Genomic DNA, 25,840 nt, shown 5'->3' with positions numbered 1-25,840 from the left:
TCAGCCGCCAGCACTGCATTTGGAACAGTATCTATTGTGTGGGTGGCGGAACGGGGAGAAGCTATTTTTGTTCTAATTATGAGCACTGTTTTCCTAGGGGAAGAGGAGGGTAATAAGGCAGATCTGAGGCTGAGCCGTTTGCTGGGCAAGGATGCTCGGTGGAGGCGTTACTAAGGTTACTAGAGAAAGGACCGCAGGCGACAGGCAGGGCTTTTTCTATAGCAAGATATATTTTCCAATGAAGGACGTGGGCTGGGCTGCGGGCAGTGCCACATTGTACTACATGCTGGAGTCCCCAGAGGGAAAGGGAGGTGGCCTAGGGGGAAAATGAGGGACCAAACCAGGCAGCCTCCACTTCCTCTTTCGGGCTTTTTCTTCCGCCATCCTTGTTTCCCCCCCGAGCCTTTTTGGTTGCAGCACCGGGTCAGAGCGCTGGAGATCGGTGCCTTGTAGATGTGACACGCCTCCGAGCCGGCCGGAAGCTGCTCCCAGGCGGTACCCGTAGGGACAGGCGTGCGGCGGGCGGTGGCGGTGTGCGGGCGGCGGCGCTGTGCGGCTCGGTAGGACCGGCGAAGACCTGCAGCGGCTCGCTGAGGCCGTGGGTCGCCGTTGCAGCTGCCGCGACTCTTGGGGCGAACCTGGCAGGCAGAGAGGAGCGGAAGGGAAGGGGTGTGTGTAAGGAGGGCCGTGGGCGTATTGGGTGTTGGAGAGGACTTTGAAATTCGTTCCTCAGAGTGGTTGGTTGTAATTTCTATTGACAGATTCTGGGAGCAAATGATGCGCCCCGTTCTCGATATTTTCTTAACTCCATTCGGTTGATAGCATGATTTGACTGAGAGCTTTTTAGTGAAGCTACCGTGTTAAGGTAGCTCATAGGATCGGGGAAGCTGCCAGAGGAAAAATAAATGGGGGAGTTGGAGCAGGGAAGTGATGTCGGGAATGAGGGATCGAGATGATCTACTAGTTCATATTTACAGGGTTTACTGTACCAGATACTGTCCCAAACCCTTTAAGCTTGGTGGCTCATTTACTCCTGCGAGGTCTGACCTCCTGTTAATCTTTACGTAAGTGGGGAAGCTGAGGCCCAGAGAGATCAAGGAACACTTAAAAAAAAAAAAAAAAAAAAAAAAAAAAAAAAAGAAAGTAAAGAAAAAAGAAAGAAAGATAAATGAAAAGCATCTGTGCCAGACTTTGAATTCTGCTAAAGTCCCAGGCTCCATAGTATGGTTTCCCATCATCAAAATCAGAAGAAAGAGGTTGTAGGATTAGAGTGTAGTTTAATTTGAACAGCTGTGATAAGATGTTGGCCTGCTAAAAATTGTGACGTCTTGAGGTATAAGGCAGTGATAGATGTCAGCCAGGAAAGGTGGGAAACCGTGGTCCGCAAACCTGTATCTCCAAACGTGGCTGTGGTCTTCTCTTTAGCAGTTGGTGGGGTAGGGAAGAGAGATATAAACACACACACCCCTAAGTTTGAAAGTGGAATTACAGAGACTCATAGAATTCAACGATTTGACATAGCTACCTCATTTAACAGGTGAATAATGCCCCAAGAGATGGAGGGACAAAAGGAAGGCAGTCAAGAATGGAAGCATTGCCCTAGCTGGATTTGCCTATACAAATGCTAAAGTTCATGCCACTGTACCTGGACTGGCTCCTTTCAGCTCTAATGCTATTAATGTGTGGCCAAAGTTCTGTGCACCTGCTGACAAAAATATTAAACCAAAAATACCTGGACTGGCTCCTTTCAGCCTCAGGAATTGAATATTGATGACATACAATAGTGAAATAAACCCATCTGTACCCCTGCCCGTGAGTGTTCCAGGTTCTGAATAATGCGGGAATCAGATGTCTTTTCAGATTGAGGGAAGATTGTTAATCAGTCGACAGTGTACTGTTTACAAACACTAATTCTTGTAAGTTGTGCCTAATCATATTCCCAAGAGATGATTGAAACTGGGGCCTTAGAATCAGGTAGCTCAGTTTAGTTTTTGCTTTGTAAAATTGATTTTGCCCTTGACTCTTCTCATTCCTAAAACATAAGTACTTGTTTTTAACTTGAAAAGTCATAAGCATTGTTTGTAAAGTACTTAGCACGGTGTCTACGACAGTGATTATATTGTTTAATTCATTGCTTAATAAGAGTGACACTTTAGAAATGCATCTTCTGGCAATTTCTTCGTTGTTCAACCATCACAGAGTATATTTACTCAGTGGTACAGCAATCACACACACCACGGACAGCCTGAAAACTAGTATCTCTCTAGGCTATAAACCTATGCATCACGTTATTGTAATTATTACTTAGATAATTGTAATATAGTGGAATTTGCACATTAGGCATATCTACACATATAAAATGTGTGGTTGAAGTACTGGGCAGTAATTTCTCACCTTTATAAATATTTTCAGTGGTCTGTCAATGGCTGAAGCATCTTTAGGAGTTAAACTACACAGTAACTTATGAGTCAAATGAAAGTGATGCATTACTGCCCCTTGCATACAGCCACTTTGCAGCATCCAGGCTTAGGTTTCACTGGGGAAAAGGCCAGTGTTTAACTTCTTTAACAGCAATTAAACATAGAAAACATTTGTGCACTTCTAAACTATCAGTCCATTATTTCAAAGGGAGTGCAAGTTGTAGATGGCTGTATAGCCCTAGACCGCGGTCTTCCTACCTTGTCTTATAAACTTTGTGCTCTTTGAGATCACTTAGTTTGCACGCTTGTGTTTCCAGAATATTGGACAGCTCAGGGTCTTCACAGCTGACTTTGTGCTCCTTTACAGATGCATGGGCATGGAGGTTATGACTCTGATTTTAGTGATGATGAGCAAGGTGGAGAATCCAGCAAGAAGAAGAAGAAGTAAGTCTTTATTGGTCCTTAGTTCACATTATTTCTAGATTGATAAGAGGTATAAGTAAATAATATTGAAAGGTTTGGGATTGAGTTTGCATATGGAAACAACTGCTGTAGCAAGTGAGGTTGTATTCCTTACACTAATAAATGGATTTAAAATTGGAGATAGTTGTGGGAAAAATGAAGTTTTGTTGGGAAGGGGTTTATTGAAAGGGATGGTGGGAAAAGGAAAGATTTCTTTATTGCTTGTGGTTTTTTTTGTTTTTTTTTTTCATTTGTTAGACTGTGTGTCTGCAAATGTCACAGCTCAAGGGGGGTTTAGTTGATAGTGCTTGCTTTTCAAGTGAGGTCCGTGTGGAGGATGCATTGTAATTCAGAACACTTGTGATGTTTACTTGAATGAGCAGGTCATGGAGGGAACTCATGGGAAATTCAGTTGAATTGGGGGACGAAGATCCTCAAGCACAAAAGCCTGGATGTCACAAGGAGGACATATTCTTTTGTTGTCTTTTCTGTTTTCTGAGACAGGGTTGTATTATGTAGTTGAAGCTGGCCTGGAATTCCCTATATGGCCCAGGCTGTCCTAAACTCACAATCTTATCTTAGCATCTCAAGTGCTGGGAATCCAGGTGTGAACTGTTGCCATGTCCACTGAAGGCTACATCCTCACCCAGATGCTGTGTTTAGAGGCATTGTTCTTAGCTTTCTGTGCTGAGAAACTTCCTATGCATTGACATCAGAGTGCTTGACTTGTTCTGATGGAACTTAGAGGAATTGGTTTATTACTCCACAGTAAGAATAATATGTCAGGTTTGCTAACTAGGACTGAATATTTTATGAGATCATCAGTCTTCATGAATAACAAAAAGAATAATAATTATTATAAAATATTATAACAATGTAAATTCTCTAGATTTTCGTTAAGAAACATTACTTTCTGGTCTGAGGATGTAATTAAGTTGGTAGAATGCTTGCCTAGACTACATGAAGTCCCAGGTCCAGTCCCGAAGAATAGAATTTGAGCAAATTTAGTTTTGTACTTACAGTCTAGGGTTCTGTTTATATCTATAAGGCTCATCATTTGTGGTCAGTGTCCTGTATAGTCAACCTTTCTTTTCCATATTTATTTAATTGTTAGATCTTCATGATTACTACTTAACAGATAAATAAGATTAGGGTGGTAAATGATTGAGTCATGAACTGAACTAGGACCTTCTTAGAAACAGCCATTTTGGCTTTTCCATTTTATAAGTATTAAATAGAATTATGGTGCAAAATGTCAGCGAATTTATTAAAATTAAGTCTTTAATTCTTTGAACTGATGTGTATGGTGATATTTTATTTGTACTGAAATATGATTTATTTGTATGTTAATAAAATTGCCTTGGTGTCAGAGCAAGCCATAGCAGAAGCTGGGCAGTGGTAGTGTTGCACACCTTTAATCCCAGCACTTGGGAGGCAGAGCTAGGCAGGATCTCTGTGTGTTCAAGGATACAGCCAGCATGGCAACACATACCTTTAATCTCAATACCAACCATAGAAGACCTGGAGGCCTGTACAGACAGGCAGTGATGAGGAGGTCATGTGGTTGGGTTTATAACCAATGAGAAGGCAGAACAGAAAGTCTATAAACAAGAGAAAAAAACAGGAAGTAGGCCTCTTGCAAAGAGGAAAGACAACAGCAGCAGTGAAGAGTAAGGTTTTCAGCTCTCAGCTATTGCTCTGACCTCTTGGCTATTAACTCTGTATTTGGCTCTGTTTATTTAACAAGACGGTTACATCTACAGATGTGCTAAGTTGCTTTTCTTGTTGTGAACCAGTGCCGGAGAAGAATCAACTGTAAGGTTGGTTTTGGCTCAGGATTTAAGAAAGGGTAAAGTCAGGGGAAACACCTGGAGACGGGAGCAGGAAGGGGTACAGTCAGGAAACACCTGGAGACGGGAGCAGGAAGGGGTACAGTCAGGAAACATCTGGAGACGGGAGCAGGAAGGGGTACAGTCAGGAAACATTTGGAGACAGGAGCGTGAAGGGTACAGTCAGAAAACACCTGGAGACGGGAGCAGGAAGGGTATAGTGAGGAAACATCTGGAGACGGGAGCAGGAAGTAGCTGGTACAGTGTACCAACAGCAGTAATGAAGTGAGGCCCAGGTTATGAAACCACAATCCATCTGCAGTGATCCACTTCCTGCAGCAAGACCCCTCCTTGCTAAAACAGCATGGCCAGCTGGGGACCAAGTGTTCAGTTGTAGTTATAGGAACCTTTTTGCCTTAAAATGCCACAGCTGAGGTGCAATTCACTGGTGGAATATTGCTGAGCAATCATGAACATATGAAAAGTGAGTCTGTATCCTTCAAGAAAAATGAACTGTTTTAATAATTTTTCTTCTTAATACACTAGGACAGTCGAAGATCAGTTGCTGCTTACAAAACCATTTCAAAAAGAAAAACATGGAAAGGTGGTCCATAAGCAAGTCGCCGCGGACCTGCTGGACAGGTGTGGTTTTTTTGGTGTAGAACATCCTTGGTTTAAGCTGGTTTATAATCTTGGGACAAGGGGACTTCATTATGTTAATGAAGTATGGATATTTGAATTTACTTAAACTTTTTTTTAACAGGGAAGAAGCAAAAAATAGAAGGTTTCATCTCATAGCTATGGATGCTGTATCCTTTTTATAGTCCTGTTTTTATAACTAATAGAATATTTCAAAATCTGCTTGTTAACCGATTGTGTTTTTTAGTTTTTAAAAATGAAAATCTTGTCAAGTCAGATAGACCAGTTTTATATTTACAGGTTAGTAATCATTGCTATAGATATTTACTGTTTATATTTTTAGGTATAATTCTCTGTTGCTAATCTATAGGGAAAATTTAGAGTAAATTAATGAAAAGTACTAGTTTTGTTCTATAAATAGACTTAAAAAGTCCAGGAACTTACACATGTTCAAGCCTCTTCTTGTCAGGCTTTCCAAATTTCCCTTTCCTGGTCTTGTCTTCTGTAGTGTCATTTTAATTTATTCCCTCTCACCTGGTTCTTGACTATTTATAATTTTCCGCAAAACTTCTGTTTTAAAATGAAACCTCCCTGAGTGCCATCCCTGGCCCGCTGTCACTCTGTGCCTCAGGTCCGACTGGCTCACGGCACTGCTAGGCCGCCATCACACTGCCGCGGGGCAGGAGAGGGCAGGAGAGGGCAGGAGAGGCCTGAGGCGCTTGTGTGTCTGCTCCTGGGCAGGACTGGGGGAAGGAAGCATCACACTAGAGTCACATTGCTCACTTTTGTGTCGATCCTTCAGGTTGTTGTGTCCTACATCTTTGGTTTTTAATCTCTTACTTTCTAACCCATTGGAAGCTTGGATTCACTTCCAAATGGGTCTTATCTCATAAACATTTAAACATATGGTCTATCTACCATCTCTGACATCTTCATTGAAGGTGTTGGGGCACCTAGTGACAATGAAGGTATAGGTGCTATTTTTTCTGGCATGGATGTTGTTGTTGTTGTTGTTTTTCTTGGTTGTTTAGCTACAGTGGAGTAGTTATGTTAAAAATTAGTGGTCTTGCTGGGTGGTGCTCACCTTCAGTCCCAGCATTCAGGAGGCAGAGGCAGGCAAATCTCTGGATTTGAGGCCAGCATGGTCTATATAGCAAGCTCCAAGCCACCCCAGGGCTACATAGTGGGACCCTGTCTCAGAACAAAACAGTCAGTGATCCTCCTGGAATGACTCTTGGCCTTTTAAAGGTCAGGGAGAGCAGACTGTTGTTAGGAAAATCAGGCTGGTGGTGAGGGAGATCAGGCTGTTGGGGAGAGCAAGCTGTTGGTGGGAGAGAGCAGGCTGTTTGTTGGTGAGGGAGAACAGGTTGTTCGGGAGATCAGGTTGTTGGTGAGGGAGGACCGGCTGTTGGTGAGGGAGGGCCGGCTGTTGGTGAGGGAGGGCTGGCTGTTGGTGAGGAGGAACAGGTTATTCAGGAGATCAGGCTATTGGTGAGGGAGATCAGGCTGTTGGTGAGGGAGATCAGGCTCTGGGTGAGGGAGAGCAGGCTGTTGGTGAGGGAGAGCAGGCTGTTGGTGAGGGAGAGCAGGCTGTTGGTGAGGGAGATCAGGCTGTTGGTGAGGGAGATCAGGCTGTTGGTGAGGGAGATCAGGCTGTTGGTGAGGGAGATCAGGCTCTGGGTGAGGGAGAGCAGGCTCTGGGTGAGGGAGAGCAGGCTCTGGGTGAGGGAGATCAGGCTGTTGGTGAGGGAGATCAGGCTGTTGGTGAGGGAGATCAGGCTCTGGGTGAGGGAGAGAGGCTGTTGGTGAGGGAGATCAGGCTGTTGGTGAGGGAGATCGGGCTCTGGGTGAGGGAGAGCAGGCTCTGGGTGAGGGAGAGCAGGCTGTTGGTGAGGGAGATCAGGCTCTGGGTGAGGGAGATCAGGCTCTGGGTGAGGGAGAGCAGGCTCTGGGTGAGGGAGAGCAGGCTGTTGGTGAGGAAGAGCAGGCTGTTGGTGAGGGAGATCAGGCTGTTGGTGAGGGATAGCAGGCTGTTGGTGAGGGAGAACAGGTTGTTAGGGAGATCAGGCTCTGGGTGAGGGAGAGAGGCTGTTGGTGAGGGAGAGCAGGCTGTTGGTGAGGGAGAACAGGTTGTTAGGGAGATCAGGCTGTTGGTGAGGGAGAGCAGGCTGTTGGTGAGGGAGAGCAGGCTGTTGTAATTGTTTCAGTCTGTGCTTATTAGTGTTTCCAAGTTGCTAGCCTCATCTCCAAATGTGGGGTAGATGAGGCAAAAAGAAAGCTTAGGGAATGTAGTTCAAAATAAGGACAATCCTGGTGTTCCTGTCAGTCACCACCTTTCGCAAGCTTGTATTAGTATTTATATATAATGCCCCAAATTGGAGCTGTTAGTGTCAGGAATCGGGAGGAGAACGCCTTGGAAGCTAAGCTCCGCTGACATGTTTGCTGAGGAGAAGTTGTGCTGACCACGGCCCTGCTTGTTACCTCTCACTGCCGTATGTTACACTAGCAGAGCTGAGCAGTGACAGCAGAGACATGAGGTTGCAAAGCCTGCAAAATTGGTCCCCTAGCTCTTTATGGAACAAATTAGCTGCTCTAATAGATGCCCATTTAGTGGTAGTTGAAGAATTTGAACCCAGGCCTTGAGGTATTTGGGCTTTCCCCCCTCAATTTCATGCTCTGATTAAGTATTCTGATTAGAGAATACATTCTGATCAGTGAAATCACTGTGTCCTTAAGCATGTGATCACAGAAGTTGAGACAGCTCAGTTTGCACTTGCTTGAGTGTGGAGAGTGTTGCCAAGGTTTTAAAAATAAACATTAAATGTTCACATATCTTGTTATAGTGCATGGAAATAAAATGATTTTGTGGATTCTTTGAATATTAAAGTTAAAAAAAAAAAAAAACTTACCGTGATTGATTTATTTCCTCTCTTTTCTTCTTGAGACGATGTCTCACTCTGTGGCGCAGGCCGGAGCTCTTGCTGCTCCTGCAGCCCCAGCCTCCTGAATGCTGGCATTATGGGTGTCAGCCACCATGTCTGCCCTTCTGATTTTTGTTTGCTTTTGAAACCTTAATTTTGGTGGCACTTAATTTTATGAACGTTACACCTTATTTTATATGCTTTATAATTAACTATTACATTGTGTAATAATGAACATTAAATTCTACTTTTCCCCTGTAATTTAGAAGCCACAATTTCTTTATTTGTAATATTATTAGACTGGATGAGAGAATGAGGTTGTGTGCAGTCTAGAAACAGAACAGAAAGCTTCCTCTTCCCCCTGATGGTTGGACACTTTTATCACAAGAATAATGTATGCATGAAGATTCCAAACATTACAAATAATATGTACTTGAAATGTTTTCAAGCAGAAAGTAAAAGTCTACCATACAGTTGTCTGTCATGATTTACACATTTAAAAATGCTAGACAGACTCATACCGTACTTTCTTTTCATTTAGTAATATATTGCAATGGAACAACTCTTGAATAGTTATAAAAATCCTTAATGTTTTGCATTTCAGTATCAAAGGCACACAAAATTTGTAAATGACTATATTTTGTACTATGGTGGCAAAAGGGAGGACTTTAAGCGCCTGGGGTAAGTATTGTGAAGTTTACATGGGATGTAGGGCAAGTGTGGATGGTTTTCTAGGATCTCTGTTACATGTTCCTTGGCAGCAGGCTTCAGGTAGCTTCCTCACTGTTGAGCTGATATGATGCGGGAAATAACAGTATGTGTGAGAAATACTCTTGTGTCTTGTTGACAAGGATCTTTGAAACAATGGCATGTTTAAACTGTAGTATCAGGATTGCTTTTGCAAAAATAAGGCAATGTCCAAAAGACTCTCCAAACACTGTAGGCTATTGCTGTTGCTCTTGGTTGAAGATAAGTCCCTACTGCTGAAAATACAAGATTCTTAGGACATATGATCCAGAAAAGGATCTGAAAGCTTCCTTCCTAAGCCTCGCTTCCATGGTAGCAGAAGGAGCCATGCAAGTTTCCAAAGGAGGGAAGCAACCAATAATTACATACATTCACGTGTGTGTGTGTGTGTGTGTGTGTGTGTGTGTGTGTGTGTGCCTAACAATTGAAAAAGTGGCCATGGATTTGAATGAGAGCAGTGGGGAGGGTATGTGAGAGGGGCTGGAGTCGGGAAAGGGAAGATTAGAAGTGATGTAATTCTACTCATAATCTCAAAAAGTAAAAACATTAATAAAGTAAGGCAAACAAAAACTTCACTTTGGAATTTCCCACACATGAAAATTCTTCCTGTGTTCCTCCAGCTCTTGGTCTGGCATGAATTTCCCTCTGTGTAATTTTTGAGTAGGTAGGGCCCTAAAGACTTTAGCGCACTGTCTTAGTGATCCCAATTTCATCTCCCCTGTCCACTGAGCCCATACTGCTCAAAAGTTTACTCTGCTTCCAAACTGAGCACCTTCATTTCTCCCCCTCCTCTGCTGGTCTTCCTAGGAAGCTGCTGAAATGATGTGCCATTGCACATTATTGAGAGTTACTTACTTGGGTCTCTTCTGAAACATTTCCATTCTCATTTTCTCACTCAGAGTCCATTCAGCTTCCTCATCCTTGCTTCGGCAACATAGCACCATGTGTCTAGTTAGGCCACCTTAGAAGTGAAAGAACTTGTTTCTCTACTGAACTTGCTCCTTTCTTGTTCTTTTCCCAAAATAGCTTCTGAAAATACTGAAATCGTTTTAAATAAAAATTTCCAAATAGAAATGTACTTTTTAATTTATATTTTATTCAAGTTTTCAAAATTTTCAGCACTGTTTAATCTAAATCTGACTAATTTATTTTTATACTCAATTAAAATTATTTTCTAGGGAGAATGATAAGACAGACCTGGATGTTATACGAGAAAACCATAGGTTCCTATGGAACGAGGAGGATGAAGAAGCTATGACTTGGTAACTTTATTACATTTTATTTAGTTTGTGTGTACGTAGAGGTCAAAGGACAACTTGAAGAGTTGGTTCTCTTCTTTCTCTGTGGCTCCCAGAGTTCAACTCAGGTCATCAGCGTTGGTGGCAGGACACTTCACTTGTTAAACTGTCTTGCCTGTCTGATGGCCTGGAAATTTCAGCCATTAGCTGTAGATGTAACAGTCTTATTAAATAAGAAACACAGAGCCAAATGCAGAGTTAAAAGCCCAAGAGGTCAGAGCAGTAGCTAAGAGCTGATACTAAAAAAAAAAAAAACCTTTCTTACCCTTCGCTGCCGCTGTCCTCCTTCCCTTTAGAAAGAGACCTACTTCCTGTGTATCTTTTTATTGACTTTCTGTTCTGCCTTCTCATTGGTTGTAAACCCAACCACATGACCTCCTCATCACCTCCTGTCTATACAGACCTCCAGGTCTCTATGGTTGGTATTGAGATTAAAGGCGTGTGTCTCCATGCTGGCTGTATCCTTGAACACACAGAGATCTGCCTGTCATGTGATTGGGATTAAAGGTGTGTGCCACCACCGCCTGGCTTCTGCTATGGCTTGCTGTTAGCTCTGACCCCCAGGCAACTTTATTAACATACAAATAAAATCACATTTCAGTACAAATAAAATATCGTCATAATTGCCTCTGATGAAGCAGATGTTTTAGTTTTGTCTTTCTTATTCTGTTTTCTCCTTTATTATCATTTATTGAAGATGTTACTATTTTTATTTACATGTGTGAGTATGTGTCTGTGTGTGTATATACCACCTGTATGTGGGAACCCGTGGAGGCCAGAAGAGGGCACCTGATTCCTGGATCTGGAATTACAGATGGTTGTGAGCCACCCAGCATGGGTGCTGGGAACTGAACTGAGGTCTCCTGAAGAACAGCACATGTTCTCAATCACTGAGGCATCCCTCCAGCACTGGTCACTGGTGTCTTATCCATGGCATTCAGCTCTTTATAGAACAGCTTCTGAATCAAGGTTAGAACAACTTACATTTAGGACTCTTGATTTTGGTTTGCTTCCTTGGCTAATCTTAGGCAGTTTTAATTAGCTTCTAATTGTTTGACCTCATCTTCAGACATTCTATTGTTTGTTGTCTTATAATTAGCTATTGTATGTTTCTTATAAAATGTTTTGAATATTTTGGGAAAAAGAATCATGAAAGTGGTTTTCAAGTCCAGACATCACAAAGAGTAATAAATGAAGAGTAATTCTATTTCTCATTTCTTCAGTTTCTGATAGAGACACCATTAACATTTCATCTCCAGATAGTCAGCACATCTGTCTTTATTAGGCCTCTTTTAACATTAATATTTACATCATTTATGTTACCTATTTGATAACGCTTCAAAGTAACAAACTGTAGTTGAATTTTTAAATGTATAATGCATACTCTTTATGGATTTAGGGAGAAGAGACTTGCAAAGAAATACTATGATAAATTATTCAAGGAATACTGCATAGCCGATCTCAGTAGATACAAAGAAAATAAGGTATGCCCTATGAATATTTATATAGCTGGAGCTCTAAATGTTCAAGTAGAGCATTAATTTTTATTAACCACCATGACCCACATTATTCTTTCATGGCACTGATTTGAATCTTTTTTCTTGCACTTTGGAATATCATTTTGACTGCTTAACTTCTGCAGTCATAGGGCTTACAAAGGGTCTATGGAATTTATGAAGGATGGGGTGCTTTTTGTTTGTGAGATCAGCCATAAAAAGTCTAAATTTATACACAGCTAGCAACTGGTCCATCCAGGCTCTCATCTTGAGCCTCTAGTGACTTAAGCACTGTAGAATGATGTCTCATTTCACAGATCATGTTTGAAATGAATGGTTTGATTGATTGCCAATTATGGAGTGGCAGATGTACTTCTGTTACATAAACATTTCTAGTTTGGTATAATTAACTTTCAGTTGGTGCTAATTAGTAGTTGCAGATTCCCAATCCTGCTTTACATCTTTAGTTAATATTAAAGCTATTTTTATTCCTAGCTCAACTTCTACAGGAACTAGAAATGGTAATCCAGGAAAGGATGGTCTCAGTTGGAAATGTGAAAAGAAGGAATGTGTGTATGGGTCGTGCATATTTCTGTTCTACTAAGAAAACACTCTATTTATAAACAGCTACCTTAAAAGAAATGCTAAGGATTTCTTTTTCATTTAGTTTGATCTCTTTAGTGGTTTTAGTTTGTGAGTTGTTTTCTAGGTCTGTACAGATAGTAGCAATAATTACTTTGCATAATAATCCTGTGAATCTATGTGGTTGCTGGAGCCCAGAGGTTTCTCACTTCTTGCACATTAGTTGTGAATGCTGTTGCATAGCTCTTGAACTCTCAGCAGCTGTGATTAAATGAGTGCTTAATTAGTATATTTGTTAAATAGATTAATGAACAAAAGAAAAGGTTTGGGAAACTCTTGCTAGTAACATGTATGCTGTGCCTGTGGAGGCCAGAGATGTCAGATCCCCTGAATGGGAGTTGCAAGCAATTATGAGCCACCACATGGGTACTGGGAGTTGAACCTTGTTCTCTGTAATAGCATCCAGTGCTCTTAAGCACTAAGCCATCTCTCAAGCCCCTAGATTCTTTTTTAGTGCCATGATTCTACAGGGTTATGAACATATTGAAGTGCTGTCCTTTGCCATAACCACAACCCCTTTTCAGTATCGTGTACCATGGCATATGACACAAATGTAGGTATTTTCCTGCCTTGACGCCTGTAACTTTTAGGGTATTTTAAAAGTCGTTTTTAACAGAGGTTGGTAATTGTTCAGAGGTATTTTCAAATTCCTGTAAAAAGAAAAAAAAAGCCATTACACTGAGGATTAGTTTTGTTTTTCAGGCTGAAAATGTCATCATCCTTGGCTTTATATTTGATGTGAATATATATGTAATTTAAATTTTGTACTTCCATTTATTTTCATACCAGTTTGGATTCAGGTGGCGAATAGAAAAAGAAGTAATTTCAGGAAAAGGTAACTTTCATTTTTTTAAAATTACTTTTTAATAGAATACAGCTTATTTTGTCATATAGAATTGAAATAATTGGGTGAGATTTTTCCTGTCATAAACAGAAAATTATTATCTATAAAGATAAAATTAGAGGAAATATATTTCTCATAAATACATTATTAGCAAAGATCAGAATTTAATACTTTCATGACTTTTCCTTTTGAATTTGATGTTTAGAATATTTGAGGATATGTAGGAAATGTTATGAGAATTCAAGATTTAATAACAGGGAACAAGTGAGTGCTTGATTACCAATTATTATGATAAAATATTGGTAGTACTCTACTCCCCCCCCCCCCCCCGCCCCCAGAATCAACATTTTGAAAATAGAAACTAAATATCACATGTGAACCAGGAGAAGTTTTGTACAGATTAGTTTTGTGTTGAGCCCAAATATTAAGGCTAATATCAGAAGATGAAACATTCAGGGCAGTCAAGAGCGCTGTTGTCCAGGGGATCGGAAGCCCTCTTGTGACCTCTGCAGGCACCAGGCATGCCTGGGGTGCACATCTATAAACGACAGGGATGTTTTCTCTAGAAGAAGGAGAAACAGTGAATTGAGAGCAGCTCAGTTAGTGGTCAGTGGGGAAAGATACTTGCCACTCCAGACTAGTAAGTTCAGTTCAGTCCCTGAAACCTAGGGTGGAAGGAGAGAACAGACTCAACCAAGTTGTCCTCTGACCTCCACATGCACACACACACACACACACACACACACACACACATTACTAAATAAACGTTTAAAAATAATGCAGTGTAAGTTTTCTTAAGGTCACATTTTATTTTGTATTTTTACCTAAAATAATGAGAGATCCTGAAATGTCTTTCACTAATAAAACTGTTAATTTTGTCACATAGAATTTTTAGTAGAGTATATAAAACTGCCTTTGATGGGCAGTTGATGGCCTTCTCTAAGTTCCTAAGTGAATGTAGGTCTAGTTGGGATGGATAGCAAGCTATTGCTGTTAAGATAGAATGTGGTTGCTGTTTAACAGTCATTACTACACATACTAAATGTGCATGTTTAATTAGCTCTTCATTTGGAACACATTTTAAAGTCATCCTGTGACTTCCTTCCATATGCCATTGCATGGCATGTACACACACGCACACAGACACACACACACACACACACACACACACACACACACGAAATAAATAAATAAATAAACAAACAAACAAATAAATAAATAAATAAATGTAAAAATGTGTTTTAAGGTTGTCCATCCTCTGCTACATAGTAAGTCTTAGGTTAGTCTGGGCTATATGCAATAGATCTTGTTTCAGAAGACTGAGTTTTGAATTAGCCTTTTGGGTGCTAATGTTACAGATTCATTTTGGCAGTCTTCTGCATTTTATGAAAAGCATTTTGTGGTTTCTATTTGTTACTCTTAGTGTAAATTATTGTTGTGGAAATTGTTCTTTGTATAAATCTGCCAAAATAGATAATTTTGAGTTGTCCATTCACCTCTAAATCATCAGTTTTTGTCCTGGTTTAGAAGTTTTTAATATATAATAGAGCAGTGAGATGGTAAAATTTAGAATATCAGGTTTCAGTTTTTAAAATGCTTTTCATTAACATTTTTGCTGGAACTTTAAGTAAATGGTATAATAACACTTGAAAACATTAATTTTAATATTGCAATTAAAGACTGTAAGGACTCACATCTAAGAACATATATTTTGAGGAGATGATTTCTCCTTTCAAGGTTTTAATGAGTACACTTAATGTTTTCACTTTCCACAGTGTAAGGTACTCTAATATGGACTCACAAAATTCAACTTAAATAAACAGTTTATAATCAGGAATTCTGTGACTGTTATTTTTTAAGAGTTCGGCTCTTTAGCCAGGACTGGTGGCACAGGCTGGTGGTCCAGTTACCATTGGGGGTTGAGACAGGATATCTTTAAGTTCAGTTTTGACATATAGAACAAGTTCTAGGCCAGCCTAGGCAATGTAGCAAGCATGAAAGCAAGGGAAAAAAAAGAAAGAGCTGGGATGTGGCTTTGTGATAAAGTATATGCTTACATGCAAGAGACCCTGGATTCAGCTCCCATTGCCAAAGAGAAAAAAACAAATCATCTTTTTGATTTCATACTTAGATATATGATACTGTAGTTTTTATGGTCAATTATTTTTAATAATGAGCTTGTATTACAACTTATATATTTTTAAAATATTTATTTTGCATTCTACTATTGTATGTATTATTATTTATTTTACAATTTTTAAAAGAAAGTTTTAGAGGTAATAGGCTTATAGGCAAGTCATGTCATGTGTCATGGCTGATGATAATTCCTTCCCTCTGGCAGGTCAGTTTTGTTGTGGGAATAAGTGTTGTGATGAAAAAGAAGGCTTGAAGAGCTGGGAAGTGAACTTCGGCTATGTTGAGCACGGTGAAAAGAGAAACGCACTTGTTAAATTGAGTAAGTGGAGCCTAGTGGAGAGATGGTTGATTTCCTCCAAGTTCTTCTTCAATTTAGAATTGAAAAATGTATAGACTGTTTACAGTTCAGTTTTAAAAGATTCAGTGCATTTTCCTGAAAGTATTCTTTTTCTCTGTAGTTTCACCAAACCTCAAAGAAATTTTGAGCCTAAAAGTTTTAACATTATGGTAGCACTTTGAGAAAACAATTGTAATGTCACATTTCCAGCTGATAACCTGTAGAGTGAAGATGTCACAGGCATGAGGTGTCACTAGATGATGTGTCTGACAGTGTCAGGAAAGGCGGTGTGAACCTTAGGGCTGAATGTGAGGCTGTATGTGGTGTTAACAGTAAATCACTTTGCTCTTTGACAGTGAGTGAAACTTTTAGGAAAGAATCCTTTGGAAAGGGGTTTTACTTACCATGTATTGATTTTACTTAATAATAGGTTTCACTATGACATGTTCATGCCTGTGTATAATAATACATTTTATCACACTCAAACCATTCACTCTCTTATCCCTCACATACCAGCTGACCCCTTTCTTCTTCATGAGTCCTCCTCTTTCATGGGTTTTGTTTTTGTTTTCTTTTGTTTCTTGTTGACCCAATGAGTGTAATTAGGGTTACTTCCAGCGCACGGTGGGGATTATGTACAGGAGCGTGGGCCACACTTAGCACTGAAGAGACCCTATGGAAGGTACAGGGCCTCGTGATGGAGTGCTCATGAGCTGATCGTGTGCAAGATTTATTCAAGTCATCACAACTGCTGAGGCTCAAGGGTGTGGTAGCCATGTCATGCTCAGAGGACAGCGTGACAGCAGACCCCGCAGCCTCTGGCTCTCACGTTTTTTTCTGCTTTCTTGTTGGAGATGTTCCCTGAGTCTTGAGGTGGGGGTAATATAGGTATCCTATTTAGAGCTGAGCATCAATAGCCACTTATTCTGAGCACTTTGGCCAGTTGTGAGTGTCTAGAGTCATTGTCTCTCACTGCAAAAAGCTGACCACAGCACCATTCTATTATTATTACATCATTGTTATTATATTAGGAGGGATCTTTGATATTAGATACTGCTTCTGCCTGTGAGACACAATGGATGACACTTTTTCCAAAGTCCCTTTAAAACAGTGTTCTCCAGACACAACAGGGCGGATACACGTGTGAACTCACAGAGACTGAGACAGCACTCACAAGACCTGCAGATTCAAACCAGACAGAAGCCCAGCAGCACTAAGGGGAAGTGGGTACAAAGTGCTAACCCTAACAACCAAGAAGCTGTTTGTACTTGAGAGCCGAATGGGGGGGGGGGGGCAGTTCAGCTTGCAGGTGGTCCCTCACCTGTTCTGTTGACTGGTGTGGCCTACACCTGAGCAGTGAAAGTCTGCCAGAGTTGGGGGCAGGGGCCCAGCATGGGCCAGAAGGGGAGGTGGGTGCTATTTGTAATGGATAGCTGCTGGGAAGGGAAAATCATTTTTCTTCAGTGAGTCATCCTTTTTTTCTAAAGAGAGAAAGAATATGAAATGAGGTGGGTGGGGAGGGGTTATCTTGGAGGAATTGAGGGGGGGAAGAATAGGACCAAAATACATTGTGTGAAAAAATTTAAAAACAAAGTATTGGTAAAATATTTCAATCCTCAAACATTTTAATATAATGTTTATGTGTGATATTAGATTATTTTCTTCATATTATTTCCTGAATATAGTGAGGGGTATACAGATTGTGATAAATTATAACTAAAATTGAGTAACAATATAGTTCCACAGATTCAGAAGCTCAGTGATACTTTTTCTTTTTTAGGATTATGCCAAGAATGTTCCTTTAAATTAAATTTTCATCACAGGTAATTTTTGGTTTTAAAATAGTATGTTAAATGTTTAGTAACTTAGACCATACTCATTTTATTGTACTGTCTAAATCTCAGTTTGGAAAGTGGATTTCATTTATTGTTTAGAAAATAGAACATTATTGTGTGATCCATGGAATTGGACATTCACTCTGCACTGATCTACCCAAGTAATTTTATATGTGAATGTCTATACAGGGCAATAGATGCCCTTTAGGAGAGTTGTTAGTTTGGAGCCAATGGCCAAACACTGTGATATTCTTAGAAATGAAGTTATAAAGCAGACTATACAGAATGGTTCTTAGGACTTTGAAAGTACATGCATGAGTGTGTGCGTGTGTGTATTCTGAAGCCAGAGGAGGGCATTGAGTGTTATACTCTCTGATTTTCTCAGCATTACTCATTTAAGACAAGGTCTTTCACTGAACCTGGAGATTACCATTTTTGACTAGTCTGGCTGGCAAGCAGCAATTCTCCTGTCTCTGGTCTCAACCTTCCTACCCCTAAGCTCCACGATTATTGATGAGCATGGTCACACTTGATGTTTACGTGGATTCTTGGGAGTCAAATTCAAATCATCAGGTTTGCACTGCAGACTCTCTTACTCACTGAACTATTTCTCCAGTCCCTCTTGTTACTTTTAAACAGACTTTTAAATGGAGTCTCTCAAGGATACAAATGACATTGGTAAAATCAGGCTCCTATTAAGTCACCTGAAATGTGTCTGCAGTGTTGAGTGAGTTAGGAGGAGTACTGGCCTGTACCATGCAGTACATAGGAGATCACTGGCCTTGGTTTTATTGGTTTCATATTGTTGTTATTTCTTTATTGTTGTTTTGTTGGCTTTTTGTTTTGTTTTGTTTTTGAGGCAGGCTGGCCTTCAATTCATAATGTATCTGAGGCTACCCTCAAATTTGTGACTCTCCTGTCTCAGACTCTTGTGTCCTGGGGCTGTAGGTATATGCCACCATACCTGGCTTAAAATCAGTCTTATAATAAGCATGTCTACATAGTGTTTTAGCTGCTACACATAAGTCATACATTTTTAACGTCAGCAGGACTTTGTATGTTACTTGAATAGCCAGCCCCAACCTTAATTTCCTCTTTGTGTCAGCGATGATGAGACTGAAGGTGTTTGGTGATTCCCCTTTGATGACCTGCTGTGACAGCGTGATAGCATCAGCATGGATGTCTTAATCAGAAGTCTGTTGAGCAAATACTTGAGAGCTGTTTTCTGCTGTTTCTCTTCTTACGCAGTTAAAGTTAATTGCTTTTCACCTGTTGTACTGACCAAATAGTAAATGTGGCCTAGAAGAGGTAACGCCAGAGCAATAAGAAAATAGCTTACAAGCTGTCTAATGGCGAGATGGCAATTAAAAATGAGCACTTTCTGTTTCCATCCCAAGACACTCTTACTGTAGTCTTTATTCTGAGAGGAGAGTGTCCTCTCACTGTGGCTCAGAAGCATCACAGCATTGCCTCTTGCTCACGCTTTCTCAGTGCTCGGTGGATATGTGCTGGGAAAGAGCTGAGGCAAACTCTGTCTTATTTGTTTGTGTGGAGAACTTACAGAATGGTTCTTTGTCTCTGCTTATTAGGCTTTATTATCTTACAGAATTATCTTAATTTGTATATTGACCTAAAATACTGCGTACTCATTCAAGTTTCTTTATTATATAAGTTATATGTACTTTAACTTTTGTAATCATTGGATTTTATTTTTTTATAAAACCAGTTGAAAAAATTAACTTCAATATTACATTGTTTAACACAAAGGAGAAAAGAAATCAAGTCAAAAAAAAGAAAGGCTAAAACCAAGATTGCATGTGACGATTCACCGCCTAAGAAATGCAGACCATCTTCGGAGGCTTCCAAGGGGGAGGACGAAGGTAAGAGGTTTAAGAGCAGCGTGAAATGCAGCCTGCAGCATGTGGGTCAGAGTCTCGCTGGTGGGTGCAAGTGAGAGGAAAGTGGTGGAGAATTCAGATGTGAATTTACAGTCACTTACAGCGTTTTAAGAGCAGCTGGGTTTGATTCCTTTTGCACAGGTACAGTAATATCATACAATATTGCAAGTAGTGTCAGTTCCCGCCGTATGCAAGCCTTCTTACGTGGGTAAGACACCGCCTCTCTCGAGCTTGCTTTCTCCATGTATGTGGGGTGATGTGAACACCCACCTCCGTATTTGTCAGGCCTGAGAAGAGTCAGATGAGAATGTGAGGGCACTCAGAACCATAAAGCAGCTTTATAGTCTGTCATTCAGTCTAAAATCATGATGTGGTACCTGTCGTTCAGGATAGAAATAGTGAGATAATTTATTAAGCAATTTGACTAATGCCTGCCATGCAATTAGCTGTTATAAAGGTTACTTCTAGTTACTTTTTCATCACCAATAGTCAATTGGCTTTAACTTGTACTGAATTAAACTTAAAACCAGGTGGGCAATGAAAGATTCAGTGAAATTTAAGCTAGTGTTAATATAAGATTTGGACAGGAGAGGGCTCCCTTGCTCTCGACAGGAAGATAGTTGGCTAAGGTGCATTCTTAACTGCATTTCTTCCTTCTTGTGTGTGTAGTATGTAGTAGGAGTGGATGGTTAGTAGAACTGTTATTTAGAGAGAAGTGTTGTTTAGTGAGAGTTGGCATTTGAAGCTGAAAGCCTTTTTATGTCTTAATTATTTCCTAACTCCACAGTAAATCTCAATTAATAAATGTGAAAATCTCATTTGAGCTTAAATTTTTTATTTATGCTAATATAGTAATACACCATTTGAAAATATGGTTATATTCATTACTGCATTAATAACATTGTTACCTTCTTACTGTAATCATATCATGTAATCATGGCTTATTCTAAATTAAGGAAGAGCTCATCTCTGCCTAGACCTCCTTAATTTGGCATAAACTTTAATAATAATTAAACAACAACAAATGAACACAACAGACTGTTGGCACTGCTGGTTTTATCCAAACCTAGCCGTCCTTTCCCCGCTTAGGTGAGACTGTATACTTTATCGCTTCATGTTACCATCATAGAGAGAGTTAGTAAGTGAATGGCTGGGTGGACACTGAATGCCAATTGGGCGAATGAAAGTGTGGAGAGGAAACTAAGAAATCAACAACTTGTGTGTAAAAAACAGTTACTTTTGCAAATCAGGAAGAATAAAATCCTTACATAGAGATTCACTCGCCAAAGATTCAAGATTGTCTCTCCCCATTTCCCTTCTCTCAGCCACCTCACCCTTCACGTTTCAGTTCAGCTAGCTCAGTCGGAAAGGCCCTTCCTTCTCAATACTGTCTATGTCACTTCCCCAGACTAGATTAGATCCCTGTTATGCGTTCTCAGAGCACCCTGCACTTGTTTAGAAATGCTGGGACCCTTGAAATAATCCATTTTCTGTGAGAGAAGGGCTTGCGTGGCTGTTAACTCATCTCCAGTTGCTAACACCATAGGCACTTAGTAGATGTTAGGTGAGTGAGTGCATCAGTGAATTCATAGTTGAAGGAACTCCAGAAAACAGTCCAAGAGTCCTAATCAGGATGGTGTTCTGGAAGTTTTGCTTTTCAAACTCCAGTGCTCTGGCCAGCAGTGTTGTGGTCAGCTGTCCATTGGTCTGAACTCACTGTCTGAGACCCCTGTGAGAAGTGTGCAAAAGGGTCTGCACCATGGCTCGTGGTTGTTCTGACTTCGCCTCAGCATCTCAGGGAAGAGGAGCCCACCCTACCTGCAGCAGCTCTCCACATTTCAGATGATGTGATTGCTAGCAGCTTTCTCTTGACGCAGCCCCGACCGACACTTCCCGTTGGTTCTATGGATGTCAGCAGGCCTGCAGAGAAAGCCTAACTTTACCACTTCTTTTTTTTAAACCCATTGAACACATTTCCATGTCTTCACCCTACACTTCCTCTGAAAGACTAGTTCTTGGGTTTCTTAGCCCCTCCAGTTTTGTCGGGGTGTCATTCTGTCACCTATGCTTTTATTTCATCACCCTCCAGAAATGTCTCCCAGAGGGCTCTGGAGAGTGAGAATTTAAAATATATACAACCAGGCGGTGGTGGCCCACACCTTTAATCCCAGCGCTCAGGAGGCAGAGGCAGGTGAATCTCTGTGAGTTTGAGGCCAGCCTGGTCTACAGACCAAGTTCTAGAACAGCCAGGGTTACACAGAGAAACCCTGTCTCAAAAAAACAAGAAATAAACACACACACACACACACACACACAATAGATCTTTCCCTTCTTGTCTTCCTCAATAAGTACTGCTGAAAAGTTATCTTACTAGCCACTGTGGACAAGGCTAGCTGGGGATGTGGTTCAGTGGTAGAGCACTTGCTTAGCATGCCGAACAGAAGGAGCGCTAATCCTTCACCACCTCCCCTTTCTACTTGTCTGTGACCTTGGAAAAAATCTGTGGAAATGAATATTTGTACACTGTTCAGTGGAAGGACTGAACATCTCCACAAAGAAAAAAATTATTATTATTATTATTATTACTATTATTATTACTATTATTATTATTATTACTATTACTACTACTACTACTACTTTGCAACCTGTGAAGTGTTTTTAAGCCATGTGAGACTTTTCCTAGGCTGTTAGTTTTTAAGTTTTATGTTAGCTATCCCATGCTGTATGATGATCTTTATCTAAAAGGACCTAACATTTTAATTGAGGAGATAAAATCAAAGGACCTGAAAGATTAGAAAGTAGTAAAGGGCTTTTTATTTTTTTATTATTTATTGTTGTTATTTTTTTGCACATAAGAAAACCAAATTTGGGAAGAATTTATGGTTTTAGCTACAACTGTCAACACCACCCAAAGATGATGCTTGGTAAAATAATGCTGTTTTCCTTTCAGGACATTCATCCTCAAAAGAGTCAGAAGATTCTAGAAACAGTAAGTATCAAGCATTTCTTTCTCAAATGGAAATATGTCGATTCAAAGCATTTGTAATTTGGGTTTTTTATTTATTTGTATCCTGCTTTGATGTGAATTACATTTATTTTTATATAACATGAGAAGAATCATAAAGGACAAAAAGGGAATATTTACTTTTCAGTTAAAATAATTAAAAGTTTTTTATTTTAATTATGGAAAGCATCAGAATCTTTTTTCAGTAAATAATCGTGCATAAACATTTCGATCTCACACTGTTTAGAGCACAGGAAGAGAAATAGGGATAAGGGTGGAATGGGAAAGGAAAGGCAGTTAAGATTTAAGGAGAACACGCCATTTACGTGAGTCTGAGTGGCTCTGTGGTGGTTTGGATGGGGAGAAGCCGTTGCTGTGAGTGGTGCTTTCGTCCTGTTTTCTCCAATATTAAAGCAGTGATTTACCCAGTGATTGCTACAAATCCTAAATTTCCCATAAAATACTCCCAAAGTGTTCACAGTGACTTACAAAAGACGTAAAAGGATGTTTTAAAATTAGTGATGCAGGAGTAGTGGGAAACAAGGTAGAATGGCAGTGTAGAGATGGAGTCACATGACTGCAAAGGCAGCCGCAGGCAGCGCTGTCACTGCCCTCCCCATCACCAAAGCCAGGCACGAAGCTGCCAGCAGAAGGACGGGCGCTTGTGAGATGGGAGAGACCTCGGTGCTTATTTAGCTTCCTCGGCAGCTTGGAGAGAAGACTCTCCTGTAGGATTGTAGAAGGGGGCACGCGTCTGTAGGGTTGTTTTCTTGTAACCTCTGTCTGTGATAGGGAAAAGTACTTTTATGTTTTAAATTGTAAAGGTTTATCTTTATTATTTTTAAGTTATGTGGGTGAGTATATCCACCTGAGAGCAGGCACCATTGAAGTGCAGAAGAGGGCATTGGCCCCTTGGGGCTGGAGTTCTGGACGGTTGTGAGCTGCTCAGTGTGGTTGCTAGGCCAAACTTAGCTCCTCTGAAAGAGCAGCACCCACTCTTCACCACTGAGCCATCTCTCCAGTGTTGCCCCTTGCCCGCCATTTTAAAAATGTTTATTTTTTATTGCTTAAAATTTTTAGTGTATATTTATTTTGAGAAAAATCAAGCTATTCTTGAATTCATAATCCTTCTGTCTCAGTCCCCCAAATTTCTAGAATTACAGGCACATGCCACTGTGCCCAGTTAGAGGATATCCATTTGTGGTAAGTTAAGCTCTAGGCTATTCAGTTGATCCCCTGAGAACCAGAGAACTCAAGGAAATTACTCAAGGCCAAGTAGTTAATGTCAAAGATAGGGTTAGATACAAGTTTATAGTCCCCAACACAGCCTTTTTGTTCTACCTATCAATAACTTCGTTACTAGTGAGTCAGATGTAGACCTGTGATTTATATTACAATTTTGACAGATTAGATAGATAGATAGACAGACAGACAGATAGATCTGTCTTAAATGATTGATTTAAGTCTTACGTCTTTTGTAGAATGGGTGTGTAAACAGGCCAGCTTCACTGAATTCCTGCCAAAAGAGAAGACACCCACATAAGACCTGTGCCGCACACAAAGGAAGTCCTTGATAACCTGTAGTTCTGTTGCAATGCCAGCGGCAAGAAAAATGCCAGACATCAAACAGAGTCTGTATTTGCTCTCTAGAATTGATCAGACCAAAAGTTAAAACCTGTCCATTTATTATAGTTATTGCAGACATTCACCATTTCTTCAGTGGAGCGAGTTTTTAGTTATCATATAATATCCACAAAATGCAAGCATGCAGGAAAACCCAAAACATTGGAACACTATGCACTAAGGAGAACATCAAAGGCTTGAACAGATCAGACACGGAGCAGCCAGGGTGTTGGGACTGTAGCTGTGCTGTGGGAAGGATGTTAGCACAATTACAGATGTTTCGTTTGGAGAAAGGTGAAGGAGCAAGAGGAGGCCAGGGGCAAGATGAGGACATAGAAATTGGAGGTGTTTGGAGGCTGTTACTATATGGGAGATTGATTTATGGTGACTGGTTCACAGAATTAGAGTCTATGGATAAAAATGGTCTGAAAACATATTTTTGTCTTAGTTTAAGGAAAATTGTCACTTGGAACTATCTGACAAAAAGAATAGAGGAAGTGAGCTGTCTCGGAAGACAGATTGCACACTGCTTGTTATCAGAAGTGTTACAATGAACGGGTTCATTTTGTAGGTAGAGTTGGATGAAAAGACCCGCAGAGACCAATAGAGCAATAGGTTGTGGCTCAGCAAATAAAGACTTGCTGCCAAGCCTGATGACCTGGGTTCGATCCTTGGAACTCACATGTCCTCTGACCTGCACACATGCACCTGTGGCATTTACACACACACACACACACACACACACACACATACACACACACACACACTAAATGTGAAGAAAAAAGAGAACTACAGGTTATTCCAGCTCTTGCCCATACTTACCGCAGAGACTCACAGTAGTGCAGGAAGATGCCTCGCGGTGTATTAACACTCTGCGTGTCATTCCTCAGCAGTACTCTGTCCCCCTTGTGGTTGGTTGTAGATGTGCCAGTGTCTGTAGTGGCTGTCACCCTCAGCGAAGCAGGAACTTTAGATTCATAGGGTGGAAGGGACTTTACAGATCATTTGTCTGGTCCTACAGATTTGAGGCAATTCGGGCACTTTTTCTTTTTGAGACAGAGTTTTTCTGTGTAACTTTTGGAGCCTGTCCTGGATCTCACTTTGTAGATCAGACTGGTCTCAAACTCACAGAGATTCACCTGCTTCTGCCTCCCGAGTGCTGGGATTAAAGACGTGCGCCACCACCGCCCAGCTTTGGGCACTTTTTCAATGGCTACTCTCTCAATGGGATTTATTTTAAGGTCATTTAACTTTTTAAAAGTAAAATTGCATTATCTGGTATCAGAAAACTGATGTACAGGACTGGGTCAGTAGTCCAGTTGGTACAGGGCTTCCATGAAACAAGAGAAACTGAATTCAGTCCTCAGAACCCACTTTCAAAACCTGGCTAAGGTCAACTCGGTGGGTAAAGGCACTTGCCACCAAACTTGCCAGGTTTAATCCCTGGAATCCACATGGTGGTGGGAAAGAGCAGCTTGTTGTCTGATCTCCATACTGTGTCCTGCATGTGCACACCTGCATGTGTGTATACATAAACAAGTGTAAAAAGAAATGGTCCAGGTGTGGTACCACACACTTTCAACCCTAGTGCTAGGGAGGTAGAGACAGGCAGATCTCTGGGTCCTTATCAGCCAGCTTTACCTGCTTAGTAAGTTCAGGGCCAGTGAAAGGTCCTTCCCTTTTTTTTTTTTTGTTGTTGTTGTTGTTGT

The 25,840-nt window shown here is 40.6% G+C and overlaps 1 protein-coding gene across 3 annotated transcripts in view; it reads left to right on the top strand.

Annotated features, from left to right (window-relative positions):
* Positions 1 to 475: 475 nt before the first annotated feature.
* The window catches only part of LOC118576386 (protein FRA10AC1 homolog), a 29,152-nt gene continuing 3,787 nt past the window's right edge, over positions 476 to 25,840 (top strand). The window contains exons 1-12 of one of the 3 annotated variants that reach the window (XM_036176667.1): positions 476 to 495; positions 2,788 to 2,864; positions 5,258 to 5,353; positions 5,475 to 5,520; positions 8,876 to 8,952; positions 10,197 to 10,280; positions 11,716 to 11,800; positions 13,244 to 13,289; positions 15,640 to 15,753; positions 17,552 to 17,594; positions 19,374 to 19,486; positions 22,455 to 22,493. In XM_036176667.1, the coding sequence (XP_036032560.1) occupies positions 2,788 to 2,864; positions 5,258 to 5,353; positions 5,475 to 5,520; positions 8,876 to 8,952; positions 10,197 to 10,280; positions 11,716 to 11,800; positions 13,244 to 13,289; positions 15,640 to 15,753; positions 17,552 to 17,594; positions 19,374 to 19,486; positions 22,455 to 22,493 (820 nt within the window). In that variant the 5' untranslated portion in view covers positions 476 to 495. Of the gene's footprint in view, positions 670 to 2,787; positions 2,865 to 5,257; positions 5,354 to 5,474; positions 5,521 to 8,875; positions 8,953 to 10,196; positions 10,281 to 11,715; positions 11,801 to 13,243; positions 13,290 to 15,639; positions 15,754 to 17,551; positions 17,595 to 19,373; positions 19,487 to 22,454; positions 22,494 to 25,840 lie in introns of all 3 variants that reach the window. The other 2 variants (XM_036176657.1, XM_036176662.1) reach the window with 2 other exon arrangements.

This window comes from Onychomys torridus, chromosome 1, assembly GCF_903995425.1.
Source record: "Onychomys torridus chromosome 1, mOncTor1.1, whole genome shotgun sequence".
In the NCBI taxonomy this organism is placed as follows: domain Eukaryota; kingdom Metazoa; phylum Chordata; class Mammalia; order Rodentia; family Cricetidae; genus Onychomys; species Onychomys torridus.
The sequence above is the reverse complement of the archived record's forward strand: the minus strand, read 5'-3'. Positions and strand labels throughout refer to the sequence as shown.